Source organism: Carya illinoinensis, chromosome 3 (assembly GCF_018687715.1).
Source record: "Carya illinoinensis cultivar Pawnee chromosome 3, C.illinoinensisPawnee_v1, whole genome shotgun sequence".
Classification (NCBI taxonomy): Eukaryota; Viridiplantae; Streptophyta; class Magnoliopsida; order Fagales; family Juglandaceae; genus Carya; species Carya illinoinensis.
The window spans coordinates 16,436,516-16,453,043 of NC_056754.1; the positions used below are offsets into that span (position 1 = coordinate 16,436,516).

The 16,528-nt window shown below is 35.4% G+C and overlaps 1 protein-coding gene across 1 annotated transcript; it reads left to right on the plus strand.

Moving 5' to 3' along the window:
* The first annotated feature begins 2,189 nt into the window (after nucleotides 1-2,189).
* Nucleotides 2,190-9,314, plus strand: LOC122303494 (ribonucleoside-diphosphate reductase large subunit-like). The gene is made up of 17 exons (XM_043115298.1): nucleotides 2,190-2,718; nucleotides 3,144-3,205; nucleotides 3,286-3,373; nucleotides 5,425-5,688; nucleotides 5,799-6,039; nucleotides 6,115-6,191; nucleotides 6,360-6,530; nucleotides 6,627-6,719; nucleotides 6,810-6,959; nucleotides 7,059-7,145; nucleotides 7,285-7,449; nucleotides 7,531-7,650; nucleotides 7,774-7,976; nucleotides 8,105-8,254; nucleotides 8,331-8,478; nucleotides 8,700-8,783; nucleotides 8,870-9,314. The coding sequence occupies exons 1-17, from the start codon at nucleotides 2,491-2,493 to the stop codon at nucleotides 8,966-8,968; spliced, it is 2,430 nt and encodes an 809-aa protein (XP_042971232.1). The 5' UTR covers nucleotides 2,190-2,490; the 3' UTR covers nucleotides 8,969-9,314.
* The last annotated feature ends 7,214 nt before the right edge of the window (nucleotides 9,315-16,528 follow it).

Sequence of the window (16,528 nt, forward strand, 5' to 3'; positions counted from 1 at the left end):
ATTGAAAATGTTTTTAATTCACCAAAAGACAAAATCCTTTGTTTGGTTGACAAGCGGTTAAGACTGTTATCTTCAAGTGACATAAATTGATTAAAGTTACCATAATATATTTTCATTTAAATTTAGATAATCAAATTGATATTAAACAACAGTAATGGTTCATATTATTTTTTACTTTAATATTTTAATCATTTTTAAGTTTAAAAACCAACACAACCATTACTTGAGAAGGACTCTCCGAGCGAGAATGATCACCTTTTAACAGATAACAACTTACCAACATTTGTATCCTTCCAGCGTGTCATTCATCCCCTATTCCTCAACAAATTCTCATCCACATATAACCAAGCCCAATACATAAAACCCTTATTCTCAAAATTCGGTTGATGAGTTACCCATAATTCACAGTCATGATTCAAATGCCTCATATTTCAAGCGAACTCATATTGGAGCAGAGTTGCATAAACAGAGACATTTAAGGTGTGGAAGAGGCTGCCGAATGTCCAATTTAACTTGAATTGATTTAAGAGCATTATTAATGAATTATACATATGTAAATGATATTTTTTATGAATGTAATATGAATTTATATTTTGGTTATTCTATTCACGTTAGTCTCCATATTAAAAGAACTATTTTTTTATTATATAACAATAAATTAATATAAGATAAATTTTTCGACTATTTATATCAAATATCTATATTGAATTATCTATTTATTCGTTATATAGTAATGAGTAATTAATAATTAAAAAAATTAAATATATTATTTTATCATATTTTACTATTATACATATTATATATTAATTAGTAATCATATTTTAAATAAATGATGGGTTAAAAAATTATATATTTTTTAACCATATATATTCTATTTTTCAATCCAACTATATTTTATTCTACCAAATTTTCTGAAAATATCCAAAGGAAAGAGGGAGAGTTACATAAAAATAATAAAATAAAAATTTGCACGTGGTATAGTAATAATCAAATTTGATTTTATCTTTACATTTATTACAGCTAAAAGCGGAAGAATTTAAATATAGCTAATCTGTTGCAGGCTACTTTTATCAATATGGCTAATCCACTAACAGTGTTCTAAAAAATTCATCCAATGGTAATGCAGATTCTTGTAAATTCATATCCTTCCCTCTCCCACTAGAATTACTAATGAGGTGGACTATGAAGTATTCATACAATTCAAAGACAAATCATAAAGCCCAATCCAGAAACATGACAAATGCAAGAAAATATTATAAATTTGGCAATTCCCATCGTAATCCTGCATCAATAGAAGACTTCTGACAAAAAACCACAGCCCATTTTGAACAACACGAGCTTTATCCAAAGCCTATGTAAACTGGGCAAGAAATAGACCATTACTGAGATTACAGAACTTTATTCCCTTAGGATTCCATGCCGATTTCATTGTATTCTCGAAGGCTTCCTTATTAACGAAATTGCCGTCAAAAGTTTGAACAAAAGACAACATTTGAACTGCTCCAATGTAAACACAAGAAACTGGTCTTAAATGAGAATTTCCTCAATTTCTAACTCGGACAAATGCAATTTATCCACGCAGAAAGACAGATCTTCTGCCATGACTAAACAAAGAATGCCCCACTAAAGGGCAAAATATAGGACGTTGAACCCCTGGCGAGGAATCACAGAAACTTGTATGACGAACGCCAACAAGACTCCCAAGCAAATAATTATAAGATATGTTTACGAATCTAACACTTTAAGAAAGGGGAACTGCTACATGCATCGAAGTTGCATATCGACGAAATGCACCAATGTATTATATCTTTGTATTTTTAGTTTTACTATTTATCATCTTATAAATTTCACATTATAATTGTTTTTAAATTTCTTTTTATTTTATTTCTACGTCATATATTTGATAAAGAAAAATATAAAAAAAAAAATTATGTGCAATGTATAATATATATAATAAATAATTATTTTAATAAAAAAAAATTTCGGTCTATTTAAAAGTTGGGTTGAGATAAAAAGACTGCAGTGCGCACACCTTCAGTTCGTTTAGGATTATTCAGAATAAAAAAGGTCAACCCGCCAAAACAAAAGGCGCGTCAGTTCGCATTTTGAGAGTCTATTCAATCCAGACAACTTTACTTTAAGGTGGTTTTCGATCGGGAGGAGTGGTCCCCCAACGCCAACTGTCTAATCGCTTAGCCTCACCTCACCGGCGCCGCACTTACTTAAAGTCACGATACTACTAGCAAACGCTCCTCCCGCACCCCGCGAATTTTGGCGCCTAATTTTCGAATACCCAAGACCCGGGAAACTCACCAATCAAATCAGCCCTACAACTTCTGCTTCTCCCAGTTTTCAAAATCCAAGCCCGCCTTCTCTCTCTTTTTCTATATAATCCCCCACGTTATCTGTTTCTCTCTGCGCACCAGACTAGTTCGACCAAATTCCTCGCACCGAGACCGAGAGAGAAAGAAACAGACCTTCCTTTGAAAAATGTACGTGGTGAAGAGGGATGGGCGCCAGGAACGCGTCCATTTCGACAAGATCACGGCGCGCTTGAAGAAGCTTAGCTATGGTCTGAACGTGGAGCACTGTGACCCCGTGTTGGTGGCACAGAAGGTTTGCGCCGGGGTCTATAAGGGAGTCACCACCAGCCAGCTCGATGAATTGGCCGCCGAAACCGCCGCTGCCATGACCGCTAACCACCCCGACTATGCTTCCGTCTGTTTACTAATCTCTTTGTTTATTATTGTTTCCTCACTCTGGGTTTTGGCTTCGTTTATATCTTTGTTTAATGGATTTGATTTGGTTATAAGAATTATTTTTACGAGTTTCAGATCTAGGTCTTGTTTGATTACTCAATTTCTATTGATTTTCTTATGCAAGTTTTGTTCAACTGTTTAGAATGGTAAAAAAGAAGTCTATCGTTTGTAGATTTTCTTTTTCCTAAAATTATTTTCGAATGTAAATTATATCTACTTTCAATTTTTCGTTCTTTTTATTGCTGCTTTTTTGTTGGGCTGGGATACTTGAAAACTTGTAATTCTTCCAGGGATTCTAATTCTGCATACTGCTCTAAATTGTCGATTTGACCAAATTGATGCGTTCGTTTAGATCTGCTCAGTTTTGGATTTTGTATGATGCAGTTGGCTGCAAGAATTGTTGTCTCGAATCTTCACAAAAACACAAAAAAGTCGTTCTCGGAGACGTAAGAGTCACTGTATTTCCATTCTCTTATTTAGTTTAAACTAGCAGATTTAATTTGACTTTGGTGAGTATTCAATGCAGGATCAAAGACATGTACAATCATTTTAGTGAGAGATCAGGGCTGAAGGCTGCTCTGATTGCTGATGATGTTTATGAAATAATCATGGAGGTAATTCTTCTATCGCTTATATTGAGTAATGGTCATGTTGTTTTATATAGAAATAGGATGAAACTTGTCTAAACGCTGTTTGGCATCAGAACAAGTGCATTCGACTCATACATGTTTATTGCTACTGCATTGATATATTTAAATTATGGTCATTATATGGACCCTTAAAAATTACTTTTTTATATATGAAATTATCTTTGAATTCAATGATGTCATTCTAAAGCTTTTTATTAACACTTAGGCCTCATTTGAATACTGGAGTGTTTGTTTGAGATTGTGGTAGGAAGAAGTTTTTTATAGTAGATTTTTATTAAAAATCTCTGCTACTAGAAAATTGTTCATTGTTTGGTAAACATGAGCCTAAATTACTTTTAAAATTAGTTATGATTGATTTTAAAAAAATAGTGTTATTTGTATGAGTTTTTTTTTTTAATATATATATATATATATATATATATATATATATATATATAAATAAAAAAAGCTTTAATTTTATGTTCTTTGAAAAAGTGGACTTTTAGTTTTTTTTAGATGCTTAAAGTACTTTTATAAATTTATTAAGTGCATGTTTGAATTATGTTTTGCATTATTTAGAAAATCATGTTTGAGAAAAAAAAATCAAATTGATGTTTTTTTAAACGTGCTTTTTAGTTTATTTGAGATTAAATGTGCTTTAATATATAACACTTGAACAATCTAAATTTTTAATTAAATAGTTCTTAAAACTATTTAAACACTTTTTAAGTTTTATACTACAACTCCAAACAGACTTTAAACATGGTATATGTTTGAGATTATAGTTGAAAATATAGTTTATAGTGTTAGGACTTATAATTTATAGCTTAAATAATAAAATTTATTATTCAAAAATTATTTACTGTTTGGTAACCATGTTTTTTTTTTTTTTGATAAGCAAAAAAGTATTAGAAACCATGGCTTAAATCATTTTCAAACATGTTATATTTGTTTAGAAATAAATTAAAAAAAAAGTGTTTTGAAGTAGAAATACTAATTATTTGATGTTTTTAAAAAATTATGATTATATTTTTAAAAGTTTGAAAGTAGTAATTATTTAAAAATTATGAGTATTTTTGTCTATTGATAGTCTTTTCAAAATTTGAATTATATTTCAAATTATCTAAAAAAGCATATTTGAGAAAAAAAAATATCAAAATGATATTTTCTTCAAATGTACTTTTAGTTTGCTTGAGATTAAAAAATACTTTAATATGTAAAATCTAAATAATATAATTTTTTTTATTAAAGAACTTTTAAGAATATTTAAATATTTTTTAAGACTTTTAATGCAACTCCAAATAGACCCATATTATTTTATAAACAGATGTTTTAGTGCATGTTTGGAGGCATAAAAAGTACTTTTAATAGTTAAAGAAAAAATAGTGTATTTGACAAATTTATAAAAAGTTAACTAAAAGAGTTGACGATCCACTTTTTAAAAAACCACCAAATTGAAATTTTTGTTAAAAAGCTCCTACAAATAATGCTACATTTAAAAAAAAAACCATTATAATTTATAACTAACTTTAAAAGTGCTTTTAGCTATATGTTTATCAAACAATAAATAACTTTTTAACAGTAAGCTTTCTAGTAAAGCTTTACAATTAAAAGAGCTACTATGAAAAGTTTTATTACCTACTGCAATTCCAAAGGGTCATCAAGTATACTTCCTTCCCTTGTAAGAGCAATGTAAGGGTTGCTGTCGTGCTATTAAAATCTTATTGGGTGGTTATCTAATCGATCAATCACAGAATTGCATCATATCTTTTGTGACCCTTTGTTGCAAATATATCACTTTACAATTAAAAAATAATAACCAGGTCCAGAAAAATTTCCATCTTGATTTGTCTTCACCCTCTTGAAAATAGAAGAAAGGAGGAAGAAAAAAAAACAATACATGAGCTCATATTAGGCACCATAAAAGAAAAAAAAAATCACATTTCTGAAATTCTTTTTTCAAAGATATGAGATGTCGAGTGTATTGCCTTTTTTCTATTATTGATATACTTTATGTAAAACTGTACTTGTTTCAGAATGCTGCTCGCTTGGACAGTGTAATCATATATGATCGAGATTTTGACTATGATTACTTTGGTTTCAAAACCCTTGAGAGGTCCTACCTATTGAAGGTCCAAGGAAAGCTTGTAGAAAGGCCTCAACACATGTTGATGAGGGTTGCTGTTGGAATTCACAAGGATGATATTGATTCTGCCATCAAAACATATCATATGATGTCTCAGCGATGGTTCACTCATGCTTCTCCCACCCTTTTTAATGCGGGGACCCCAAGGCCTCAAGTACGTTTGTGTATATATTTGAATACTTTTTGTTTTTTCCCTCTCTTTTCTTGTCAGGCATTGCAATGTCAAGGAGTGATTTGGTTGATTTTGTTGATGCAATTTGGCAGTTGAGTAGCTGCTTCCTTGTGTGCATGAAAGATGATAGCATTGAAGGTATATATGACACCTTGAAGGAATGCGCTGTTATCAGCAAATCAGCAGGTGGAATTGGTGTCTCTGTCCACAATATTCGTGCTACTGGAAGTTATATTCGTGGCACAAATGGGACATCCAATGGCATTGTTCCAATGCTACGTGTATTCAATGATACAGCACGTTATGTTGATCAAGGGGGAGGCAAGAGGAAAGGTATATCTATGATCTTTTCTCATGAACATTGTTGGAAGGTTATCTAGTTTTAATAACATACTTAACCTGTTCTAGGTGCATTTTCTGTGTACTTGGAGCCATGGCATGCAGACATATTTGAGTTTCTAGATCTAAGAAAGAACCATGGAAAGGTATGGCTAAAGTGGCTCATTTTCTATCCACCTGTGAAGGACAGTGTTTCTCCATTAGCTGCAAACTTGTCCTCATTTATCTTGTGTGTGGTGTTGTGCTTTCTTTTAGTTTGAGTTGTGTGGCTGTTACTTTCATTGTATGAAGTCTTTTAATATTCATCCTTTTAGGAGGAGCATCGTGCACGGGATCTATTTTATGCTCTATGGGTGCCTGATCTCTTCATGGAAAGAGTCCAAAGTAATGGACATTGGTCATTGTTTTGTCCAAATGAGTCTCCAGGTTTGGCAGACTGTTGGGGTGAAGAATTTGAGAAATTGTATACAAAATATGAAGGAGAGGTATATCCAATTTTGACCTGGATTTATTTTGCTTGTTAGATGTGTATTGTGGCTTATTGGGTTTTGTTTATTTGACCGCACCATTGTTCTTTATAGGGGAAGGCAAAGAAGGTTGTCCAGGCGCAGAATCTCTGGTTTGAAATTTTGAAATCCCAGATTGAAACTGGAACCCCTTATATGCTTTTTAAGGTCATTCATGCAAACCATTCTGAAATCTTTATGCTGTTCAGTTTCTTAATTTTGTACATTATTAATTGTGGATTTTCTTTATTATTTTAGGATGCTTGCAACAGGAAAAGCAACCAACAAAATCTGGGAACCATCAAATCTTCAAACTTATGTACGGAGATAATTGAGTATACAAGTCCAACAGAGACTGCTGTATGCAATCTTGCATCAATTGCTCTTCCACGATATGTCAGGGAGAAGGTTTGATATAACTGGCGGACATATTGATGCCGTTGCCTTTTTGTTGGTTTTGGAATTACTGGTTACTGATCTGGCATTCATTGTTTTGTCCGTTATTAGGGAGTTCCTATGGAGTCACATCCATCTAAACTTGTTGGTAGCAGAGGCTCTAAGAACCGACTTTTTGACTTTGAAAAACTAGCAGAGGTTTGAGTTATTGTTGATGCCAAATTGTTCTTAATATTAGTCGCTTGATATAAACTTCATTCTTTCTCTTGCCCTTTTGTGGAATGTCAATTGTTAAAGAATCTCTTGTAGCTTAATTATACTTGTGCTGTTGGGGCAGGTCACTGCAATAGTTACTACCAACCTCAACAGAATAATTGATGTTAACTACTACCCAGTTGAAAATGCAAGAAGGTCAAATTTCCGACATAGACCTATTGGAATTGGAGTTCAGGGTCTGGCTGATACCTTCATTTTGCTTGGCATGGCATTTGAGTCACCGGAGGTAAAACTTATTTCTGGCGTTTGGTACTCTCTTAACCTTAACCATTTTGGCTTGAGAGTTGATTTTGGGTACTGACTGCAGGCTCAACAGCTGAACAAAGACATATTTGAGACCATATACTACCATGCCCTGAAAACCTCTTCTGAGTTAGCTGAAAAAGAAGGGCCCTATGAAACATATAATGGGAGTCCTGTGAGCAAGGTATTTAAGTTAAAATAACTGTGGAAATCATAGGAGTTCTTAATTTGTCATCTACTCCAATTTAGCTGTTTTGGTCTTCATAAAAAATGCCCAACTCTTTGCTTAGATAGTTGTATTCTACAGGGAATTCTTCAGCCAGACATGTGGGGCGTAACACCTTCAAATCTGTGGGATTGGAATGCTCTTAGGGAGATGATATCCAAGAATGGTGTTAGAAATTCACTTCTTGTAGCCCCTATGCCGACTGCTTCCACCAGTCAGATTCTTGGTAATAATGAGTGTTTTGAACCATATACCTCCAACATATACAGTCGGCGAGTTCTAAGGTTTGATCTGCCATCCTGTATGGTCCAGCTTTTTCAGTATTGTCCATGATTGCCTTGTAATCTCTCTCTGTCTCTCTCTCTCTCTCTCTCTATCTCTCTCTCTCTCTCTCTCTCTGTCTCTCTCTCAGTGGTGAATTTGTTGTGGTGAACAAACATCTTCTTAATGACTTAACTGAGATGGGTCTGTGGTCTCCTGCAATTAAGAACAAGATCATTTATGAGAATGGATCTGTTCAGAAGATAAACGAGATTCCAGAGGAACTGAAAGATATTTACAAGTATGATATTTTATTTACTTGGTATTTTGCCCTAGTTTGGCTTGGTATTTTTTCTAAGACAATTTGCTGCAAACAGAACTGTTTGGGAGATTAAGCAAAAGACATTGGTTGATATGGCTGTTGATCGTGGCTGCTACATTGATCAGAGCCAGAGCCTCAACATACACATGGACCAACCCAATTTTGGCAAACTCACCTCCTTGCACTTCTATGCATGGTCCAAGGTATTAACTTTAAATTCCTGGCAGGCATGAATGTATTTTAAACAAAAAGAAAACGAATGTAGTCCAATTATTTTCAATTTCCATATTGTCATGAAGCTGTGAAGGTCGTTGCTAGTTTTGACATTCTGGGTAGCAGATGTTTTGTTTCTCCTGTGCATAATTATAATGCTTAAAACAACCTGTACTGACTGCCTCTTTTCTCGTTCCTGGATATATGAAAGGGTCTGAAGACAGGGATGTATTATCTGCGATCAAGAGCAGCTGCTGACGCCATCAAGTTCACTGTTGATACTTCCACTCTCAAAGTAATGATTGTTGTTGATTACATCACTTTCACCATTTCGGTTATTTTCTATACATGATTACGTAAAATGTATCGTTGGTAATGCAGGATAAGCCCAAGGTGGTGGACGATGATGTTAATACCAAGATGGCACAGATGGTATGCTCTTTAACAAACCGTGAAGAGTGCATGGCTTGTGGAAGTTAAGAGGGTAGTTCTATATGGAGTGGCAAAATATGTGCTTCTGGTTGGGTTGCGTTCCCTTCGTGTTCAAGAGTGCACAGAAATTCGGCTTGGGCCCCTTATGAAGAAGACAATTTGTTTATAGGTTTTTGTTCCAGATATCTACTAACCAAACACTATTGTTATTGGGTTGAATGGCTTCGAAATCTCTGTATAGCCTTAGTATTGCTACTGGTTGTTGCATTTGTATTTTGTTATGAGTTTATGGTCGTTCATTTCTAAGTTAAAGACTAGCTGGGGTTGTAAATAAATGGGCTTCAGCTTTGCCCCCAAGTGATTTGTTTTATTAGAGATTTACCCATTCGATTAATCTTTTGACAAGGATTCGGGCCTTTGTACTAGTTAATGGACGGTTACTTGCGGGATCCGATGAATAAATTGTTGAGCTCACTTAGAGAGTGAATAATCTCAGAAGATTATAAAGAGAAATTGAGTGAATTGTATTGTATTTTGTATAGAGAGAAAATTCCCTTAGCTAACCCACAATCAACTCTTCTCTTCCTCTCTGTCACCCCCATAGACCTTTATTCGTAGTCGGCACCTTGGTTGCCTCTACTGACAAGTGGCTCCGTTGTATAGCAATCCCTCATCTTTTAAAACTCTTGCCCACGAGGTGTGGAAAGGAAGCCTTTAGTTTGTAATAGTTTTCCCAAGTGGAGTCCTCTCTATCTTGTACCTGCCAATGAACCAACAACTGGACAAATGTGTAGACGGATTTGCCGGTCCAGAACCTCCTTTAGTTCTGGTTGCAAAACCCCTTAAGGGTTAATCGGGGGCAGTATTGTTGCTACTGTGATGTGTTCTCCCAAATGTTTCTTAAGTTGGGAGATGTGGAAGATGGGGGTCTAAGCTGTGGACGACAATCTCAGTTTGTATGCCACTTCTCCAATTTGGCTGTTGATTTAGAAGCACTGTAGAATAGCAATGCTAGTTAAGGGTGTAAAAATTAATCGGAAATATGACCGGCCTGAATCGGTTCCCTTAGTTCCAAAACTGGTTGGTATCAGTCCAATTTCGGTTTAATGTTTTTTAGGATTGGACCGGACCGGTTTGCTATATTATATATTTTAAATTAATTTTTTTAAATATTATATATAATTTATATATATAATATATAAGATAATGTTATTATAATTTATAACATAAAATTTTAATTTTAAACATGAAAATTTATTTGATTATATGTTTTAATCATAAAATATGTATATTAATAACATTTTATGGCATAATACTAATAGTCTAATACTATATACTATATTACTATTAGTAATATATTCTAAGTCTATATAAATTACTACATAAATCACTATACTAAATAATTACATATAATAATGATATAGTAATATTAATACTATCACTATCAATGATATAGTTATAATAAATTAAAATCATTATAACAAATACTAATATATAATTATTCTAATCACTATAACTAATACTAATATATATTAATACTATTAAAACTGGAAAAAGGGACCGAACCAGTAAAAATGGAGGTATCGGTTTAGGAGGGTAACCGGTGCGCAATCGGTTTTCGAAAATACAAAACTAGTGCATACCGGTCTGATCTCAAATTTTGTCTAAAACCGGACCAAATTGGACCGATTACATCCCTAGCACTAGTTTCAAATTCTAATGGTATGCTACAAAGGTTTGGCTGCATGGTTGGAGATTAAGGTATACCCACTCCCCCGCTGCAAATTCTTGTTCTTTTCTTCTCAAGTTAGCATAGTTAGTCATCCACTCTTGAACTCTATGTAGGTTATGGTGGATGAGTTAAGCATGAGGTCCCTGGATTGTAGCACCGTCTCAATTTCCTCTACTTTGGTAGTGCTAGGTATGTAAGAAAGTAGCTTAGGTGGGAGTACCTATAAAAAGCCTCAAAATGAGTAAGCTTTGTCGAAGCATATTGGGTGGTGTTGTACCACCACTCTGCAAGGGACACCCAATTAACCTAATCCTTTGGTCTATCCCCTACAAAGCACCTTAGATATGTCTCTAGGCACTTGTTCACTACCTTTGACTTCCCATCAATCTGGGGGTGGTATGTTATACTGAAGGCTAGCTAAACCCCCTGAGCCTTAAACAATTCATCCTAGAATAGACTAGTGAAAGTGTTATCCCTATCTGATACGTTATCCCTGTCTGATACTATAGATTGTAGTAATCTATGTAGCTTAAATACATGTTTTAAGAATAAAAGTCTTGACATATGATTGCATTCCAGTCCAATAAAAACCATTCTTTACTCTATGGATGATCTTATCAAATCTAGAATGACACCCCCATGAGCTGCCATGTAAGAACTGTAAGAGTTTAGCCTTGAATTTTGGACAGCTTGCAATCTAGAGCCTCCCCTTATAAAAAGTAGTAACTTTGAAGGCATTAGACACTAAGGCCATGTTTGGGAAGTGAGATGAGTTCAAACCATCCTGTCTCTTTTGAAGACTTTTCATAATTTCATTATCAAATATCACTTAAACACAAAATTCTTTCAATTGCAAATATTCAACTTTTTCATCTAATCAATATAATTTTTTCAAACTTCCAACAAAATACAATAAATAATACAACATTTTCAAATTTTAAAAAAATAATATGAAAAAATTATATTCAAACAATTTTTTTAACTTTATAATATTTTTGTAAAACTTTTATCTAGGCTTTCTCAAAACCCAATAAAGCATCTTAACTCAAACTATTTCACTATTATTTCCAAAACTCTCATTTCATCCCATCACCCAAACATGCCCTAAGTCTTGCATACTTGATCCTTGACATACCCTTGCTTGATTTCTTCCAATTATTACATAGAAGGTACTAATATTAAAGCCAAAGAAAATTCTTCTTCCTTACGTGATAAAGCATCTTCCACTCTATTTTCTTGTCCTTTATACTCAACAATAAAGTTGTAGCCTAATAACTTGCTTAGCGACTTCTGCTGCATATGAGTCCCAATTTTCTGGTCGAGTAGGTATTTTAAGTTATAGTGGTCAGTCTTAACTATAAATGATTGATCCTAAGTGGTAAAGGCTCCACTTATGAATTGCAGTTACCAGTGCATACAACTATTTTTCATAAGTTGATAACAAAAGGGCCATGCGTTTAAGTGCCAGAATGAAAAAGGAAATTAGTCTACCTTACTACATTAAGACTAAAGGTGCTATTGCATGGGCGGGGTTGACCCTTCCTGCACCCCGCTCACACATGGGCGGGCACAGGATTTGCACCCCTACACCCCTCCCCCGGGGCGTAGATGGGGGCGGGGTCGAACACCTCACCCCCCCGGGGGGCCAATCCAATGGTACTCATGGCCCATTGGGCCTAAAAACTATTTTTTGGTCCAAAATAATATTTTTTTAACTTAAATGATCAAATAATTTAAAATAGTAATTTAAAATTTGTAAATATAACCATAATTTAAAAACTAATAAATTGTATTGCCTTGACCTCCTAGGCCAACCTTTATATAGGAGGCGCCAAAGCAATATTAAAGTCTTACTTAAGTAATGTGAGACTCAATATTATTGTATATAAATAGATAACATTTATTTATATAAATATATGTCCTAGTGGGGCAGGGTAGCACGGTGCGAGCCCCTGCTGCTGTCCACCCCTAATTAAGACAGCTCACACCGCCTTACCTGATGAATCACATTCAATAATAAATGATTTAGAGAAATCAGGGAGGCCAAGACCAGTAGTTGGGTGGGTGCTTCATTTAGTTCTAGAAAGGTTGTCTCAACTACTTCATTCTATTGGAAACTATCATTCCTTAACAGAATAGTGAAAGCAACAACCATATCTCCATAGTTTTTTTTTTTTTTTAAATATTCTATAGAAACTAGCGAGACCTAGGAATCCCTTTAGGACTTTTAGGGTCCTAGTGTCAAGGACCAAGACCCATAGGCACCTACTTACTCGCGAATGTACGGCACTTAGGTAGTTTCCTCCTGAAAAAACCCAAGTAAGCCAACTCCCAAAACTTCCAATCGCTTTTCCCACACAACTTGGAGTGTTGACACTTGCACCTCACCCGTTCTTGGAGGAAAGTCACACATAGAACACATAGGCACACGAGAATATGAGAAGGAATTCCACTATACAAGAATTGTATACGAGATGTTTGTACAAAGTTCTCACCCAAGCTTGCTCATTCTTCCAAGACTCACTTGACAGTACACTTTCTCTCTCACTCTGAGATACAATGAGATATGAGATGCCTCACAAATGAGACCCCTTCCCCTTTTATAGCCAACCACCTCTTTAATGGACGGTGGAGATCAATCTAATCCAATGTCTCCCATGGACTCTCTAGACTCTTCCAGAGATGTCCATCACCTCTACAATATTCTAGAGCATCTTTACACTATTCTTGTGACTCCTCTCTCTAGAACTTAAGGGTGAAATATTTTCAATTTGGATCGAAAAAACTAACTGGACCGAATCCGACCGAAAATCATGTTGGTCGGTCTCGGTCCATGGTGTATGAGAAAGTGAATTTTCGATTTGGTCCCAAGGTGTGGTTTTTTTAACTGGACCAAGTCGAATTAGATCAAAATATTTTCATATAAAATTTTTAAATATTATCTATATATAATATATTATTTTATATAGTAGTTAAATAAGTTAATTATGTAATTTTCATCTAATCTATCACTATTGACCATATAAAATGTAAGCTAATATATGCTATCAATTAACTAATATAGCATATGATAATATATCTTATTATATGTAGATGCATATTCTACTATTTAGACCTAGTTAAAGTAATTAGGTAATTTTTTCAAAGATGCCTAAGTTTCAAGTAAGCATGAGTAATATATGGACAATGAAATTACTTAATATTCGTAAACCATATATAAAGTGTTAGAATTTTAATATAGGCCATTATGAATACTAAAATACTAAGTTAGTAAATATTACATCATAAATATAATTATAATTAGTTATTTCTTTATTGAGTTAGTTACATAATCCACATTAAAGAGCTCATTTAATTTTAGTTTTACTAATTTAATTAATTTTTTGTATTAATTTATCTTCAAAAAAAGAAAAGAGGAGAAAATGTTCTTGAACCGAATCAGACTAATGGCTATCGGTCCGGTCTGGCGTATAGGTGTAATCAGTCTGATCTTGTCCAACAAAAAGGTTGGATCGAAATTCTCAGTCCGTGACCTCTCCTGATCAGACCAAACCAATTACACCCCTACTAGAACTCTCTCTTTAGAACACTAGAATACTCCAAAGCCTTCCGCCACACTCTAAACTTCTTTAGAGCCTTCTAGATCACCTATCACCCTCCTGATTATTCTAGAGTCTTCTAACACCCTTTGGATCCCACCAGAGTCTTCTAGAACACTTTAGAGTTGCACCCTTAACCATACCACGAGCCCTAGTCAGATAGGTCGTCACATTCACCCTCACCCAATCTCATGACGACCTCTTCATGGGCAGTCTTTGGAATCCTCACAATCTCAGAAAAATTTGAAGAGAATGCTTCATCATCACTTCTCTTGACCTCTTCTTTTTCCTTTTGAAGTTGAAATGTTGTGAGTTGCTTTTGCTTTTTCTTGAACTCTCACCTCTCCACCAATGATATTGTGCAAGTCTTTTCCTTGCTTAGCAGCATCATTGATCCCAAGTGTGGAACTGGCATTGTCCCCAACTTCCTCAAAAAGTCCATCTCAAGAATCATTGGGTAGTCATTGAGCTCGGCTACAGTGAGTTGACTATTCTCCTATTGTGATGGTGGACTCCTTACTACACCGTAGATGGGTTCAGCTTCTTAATTGATCGTCTTGGACCATCCTTTATACTCTTTGACCTTCAACCCAAGCTTCTCTACTTCTTCCACACTTACGAAGTTATGTGCGGCACCTATATCCACCAAGGCCATGGAAGGTTGTCCGTTTACCTTCACTTCGGTATATAACACGTCCTTGTTCTTCCACCTCGATGGTTCTTCCATCTTGGCATTCTTCTTTGACACAGTTCCAAAAAGTTGAACACTCCTATGCCGCATTTCCTTTTCACTGTAGGAGGAATTGCCTGCTCGGATCCCTTCTTTGATTAATTCTTCTCATGGCATTTAACCCTTTCTTCTTTGGGCAATTGTGCACCAAGTTTGTTTTGTTGCACAAGAAGCACTCCAATTCACTCTTTTTATCCTTCTTGATTGGCTTGTCTTTCTTCTTCTTGTCTCCTTTCCTCGAAGACTCTGCTTCACTCACTTCAGTGTCACTTGACCTCAGGGAGGCGTCACTCCCTTTCTTCCTTCGGTGATCTCCCCACCCTTAGTGTGGCCATCTCTCCCGTTCCTCGACTCTCTAGCTCCATCCTTGAAGTCTACCAACTTTTCAACCTTGGTGATTGCGGATGTGAGATCCTTCACCCCTCATTGATTCAACTATTGTGAGGTTCATGATTGTAGACCATCAAGGAAACCAAAAAGTGACTTCTGCTCTGGCATGTCAGGTAACTCCAACATCAAGGACAAGTACTCTTTCATGTACTCCCTTAAAGACCCATCATGCTTGAGCCTTCAAAGCTTTTGATAAGCCTCTAACTCCACGTTCTCCAGGTAGAAACGCTTTTTAAGCTCTCTTTTGAAAGAATCCCACATCTTGATCGTTAGATGTGTTTCGCATTGTCCGCGTAGCACCTTCTCCACCAAAGTGCAATCATGTTGGCTAGATACATTGTAGCCATTTGTACCCTCTCATCATCTTCGTTAGTATCAATGTTATCGACATATCGTTCCATGCTCTAGATGAAGTTTTCAATATCTCGAGCATCTTGTGCACCATCATAAACCTTTGGTTCTGGTGCATGTACCTTCTTCTTCTTTTTTGGGGTCTCTTGATCCAAACCCATAATGGCCTTCTTGCAAAGTGCAAGCTCCAAATCCAAGGACTGCACCCTTGCCTCTAAAGCCCTTTGATGAAATTGGATATCATCTCTTCATCCACGACTTAAGAGCTCCCACTCTCCTCAAGGTTGTCCATCCTTTTGTTGAGTTCTTCAACTCTTCTTAGGGTAGACAGAAAGTGTTCATGGAACTGCATCATCAGAGTTCCACCCTTCCTTGGACAAAGCTTCATTGATCATTGCTAGTCGGTTGAATGCAAGCTCTTTCAGCTTCACCAACTTTGACTCCAATGATATAATTGCAACTATCACATCCTTGCTTGAGGGCTTTTTTACCTTCACAGGGTCATTGTCTTTAGTTGCCATGTACAAACATTGCTCTAATACCAACTCTCACAGATCAAGACTTGTAGGCACTTGCTTACTCATGAATGTGCGGCACTTAGGCAATTTTCTCCCCCAAAAAGATCATGTCAACCTACTCCCAAAACTTCCAACCCCTCTTGTCCACACACCTTGGTGTGTTGACACTTGCGTCTCACCTGCTCTTGGAGGAAAGTCACACATATGACACAAAGTCACACAAGAGAATATGGGAAGGAATTCCATTATACAAGAATTGTATACAAGGTGTTTGTATAATGCTCTCCC

Coding starts and splice junctions, on each gene's coding strand:
- LOC122303494 (XM_043115298.1), top strand. CDS start 2,491: ATGTACGTGGTGAAGAGGGATGGGCGCCAGGAACGCGTCCATTTCGAC. Junction 7,651..7,773: donor ATGGGAGTCCTGTGAGCAAG/GTATTTAAGTTA, acceptor TGTATTCTACAG/GGAATTCTTCAGCCAGACAT. Junction 8,784..8,869: donor TTGATACTTCCACTCTCAAA/GTAATGATTGTT, acceptor TTGGTAATGCAG/GATAAGCCCAAGGTGGTGGA.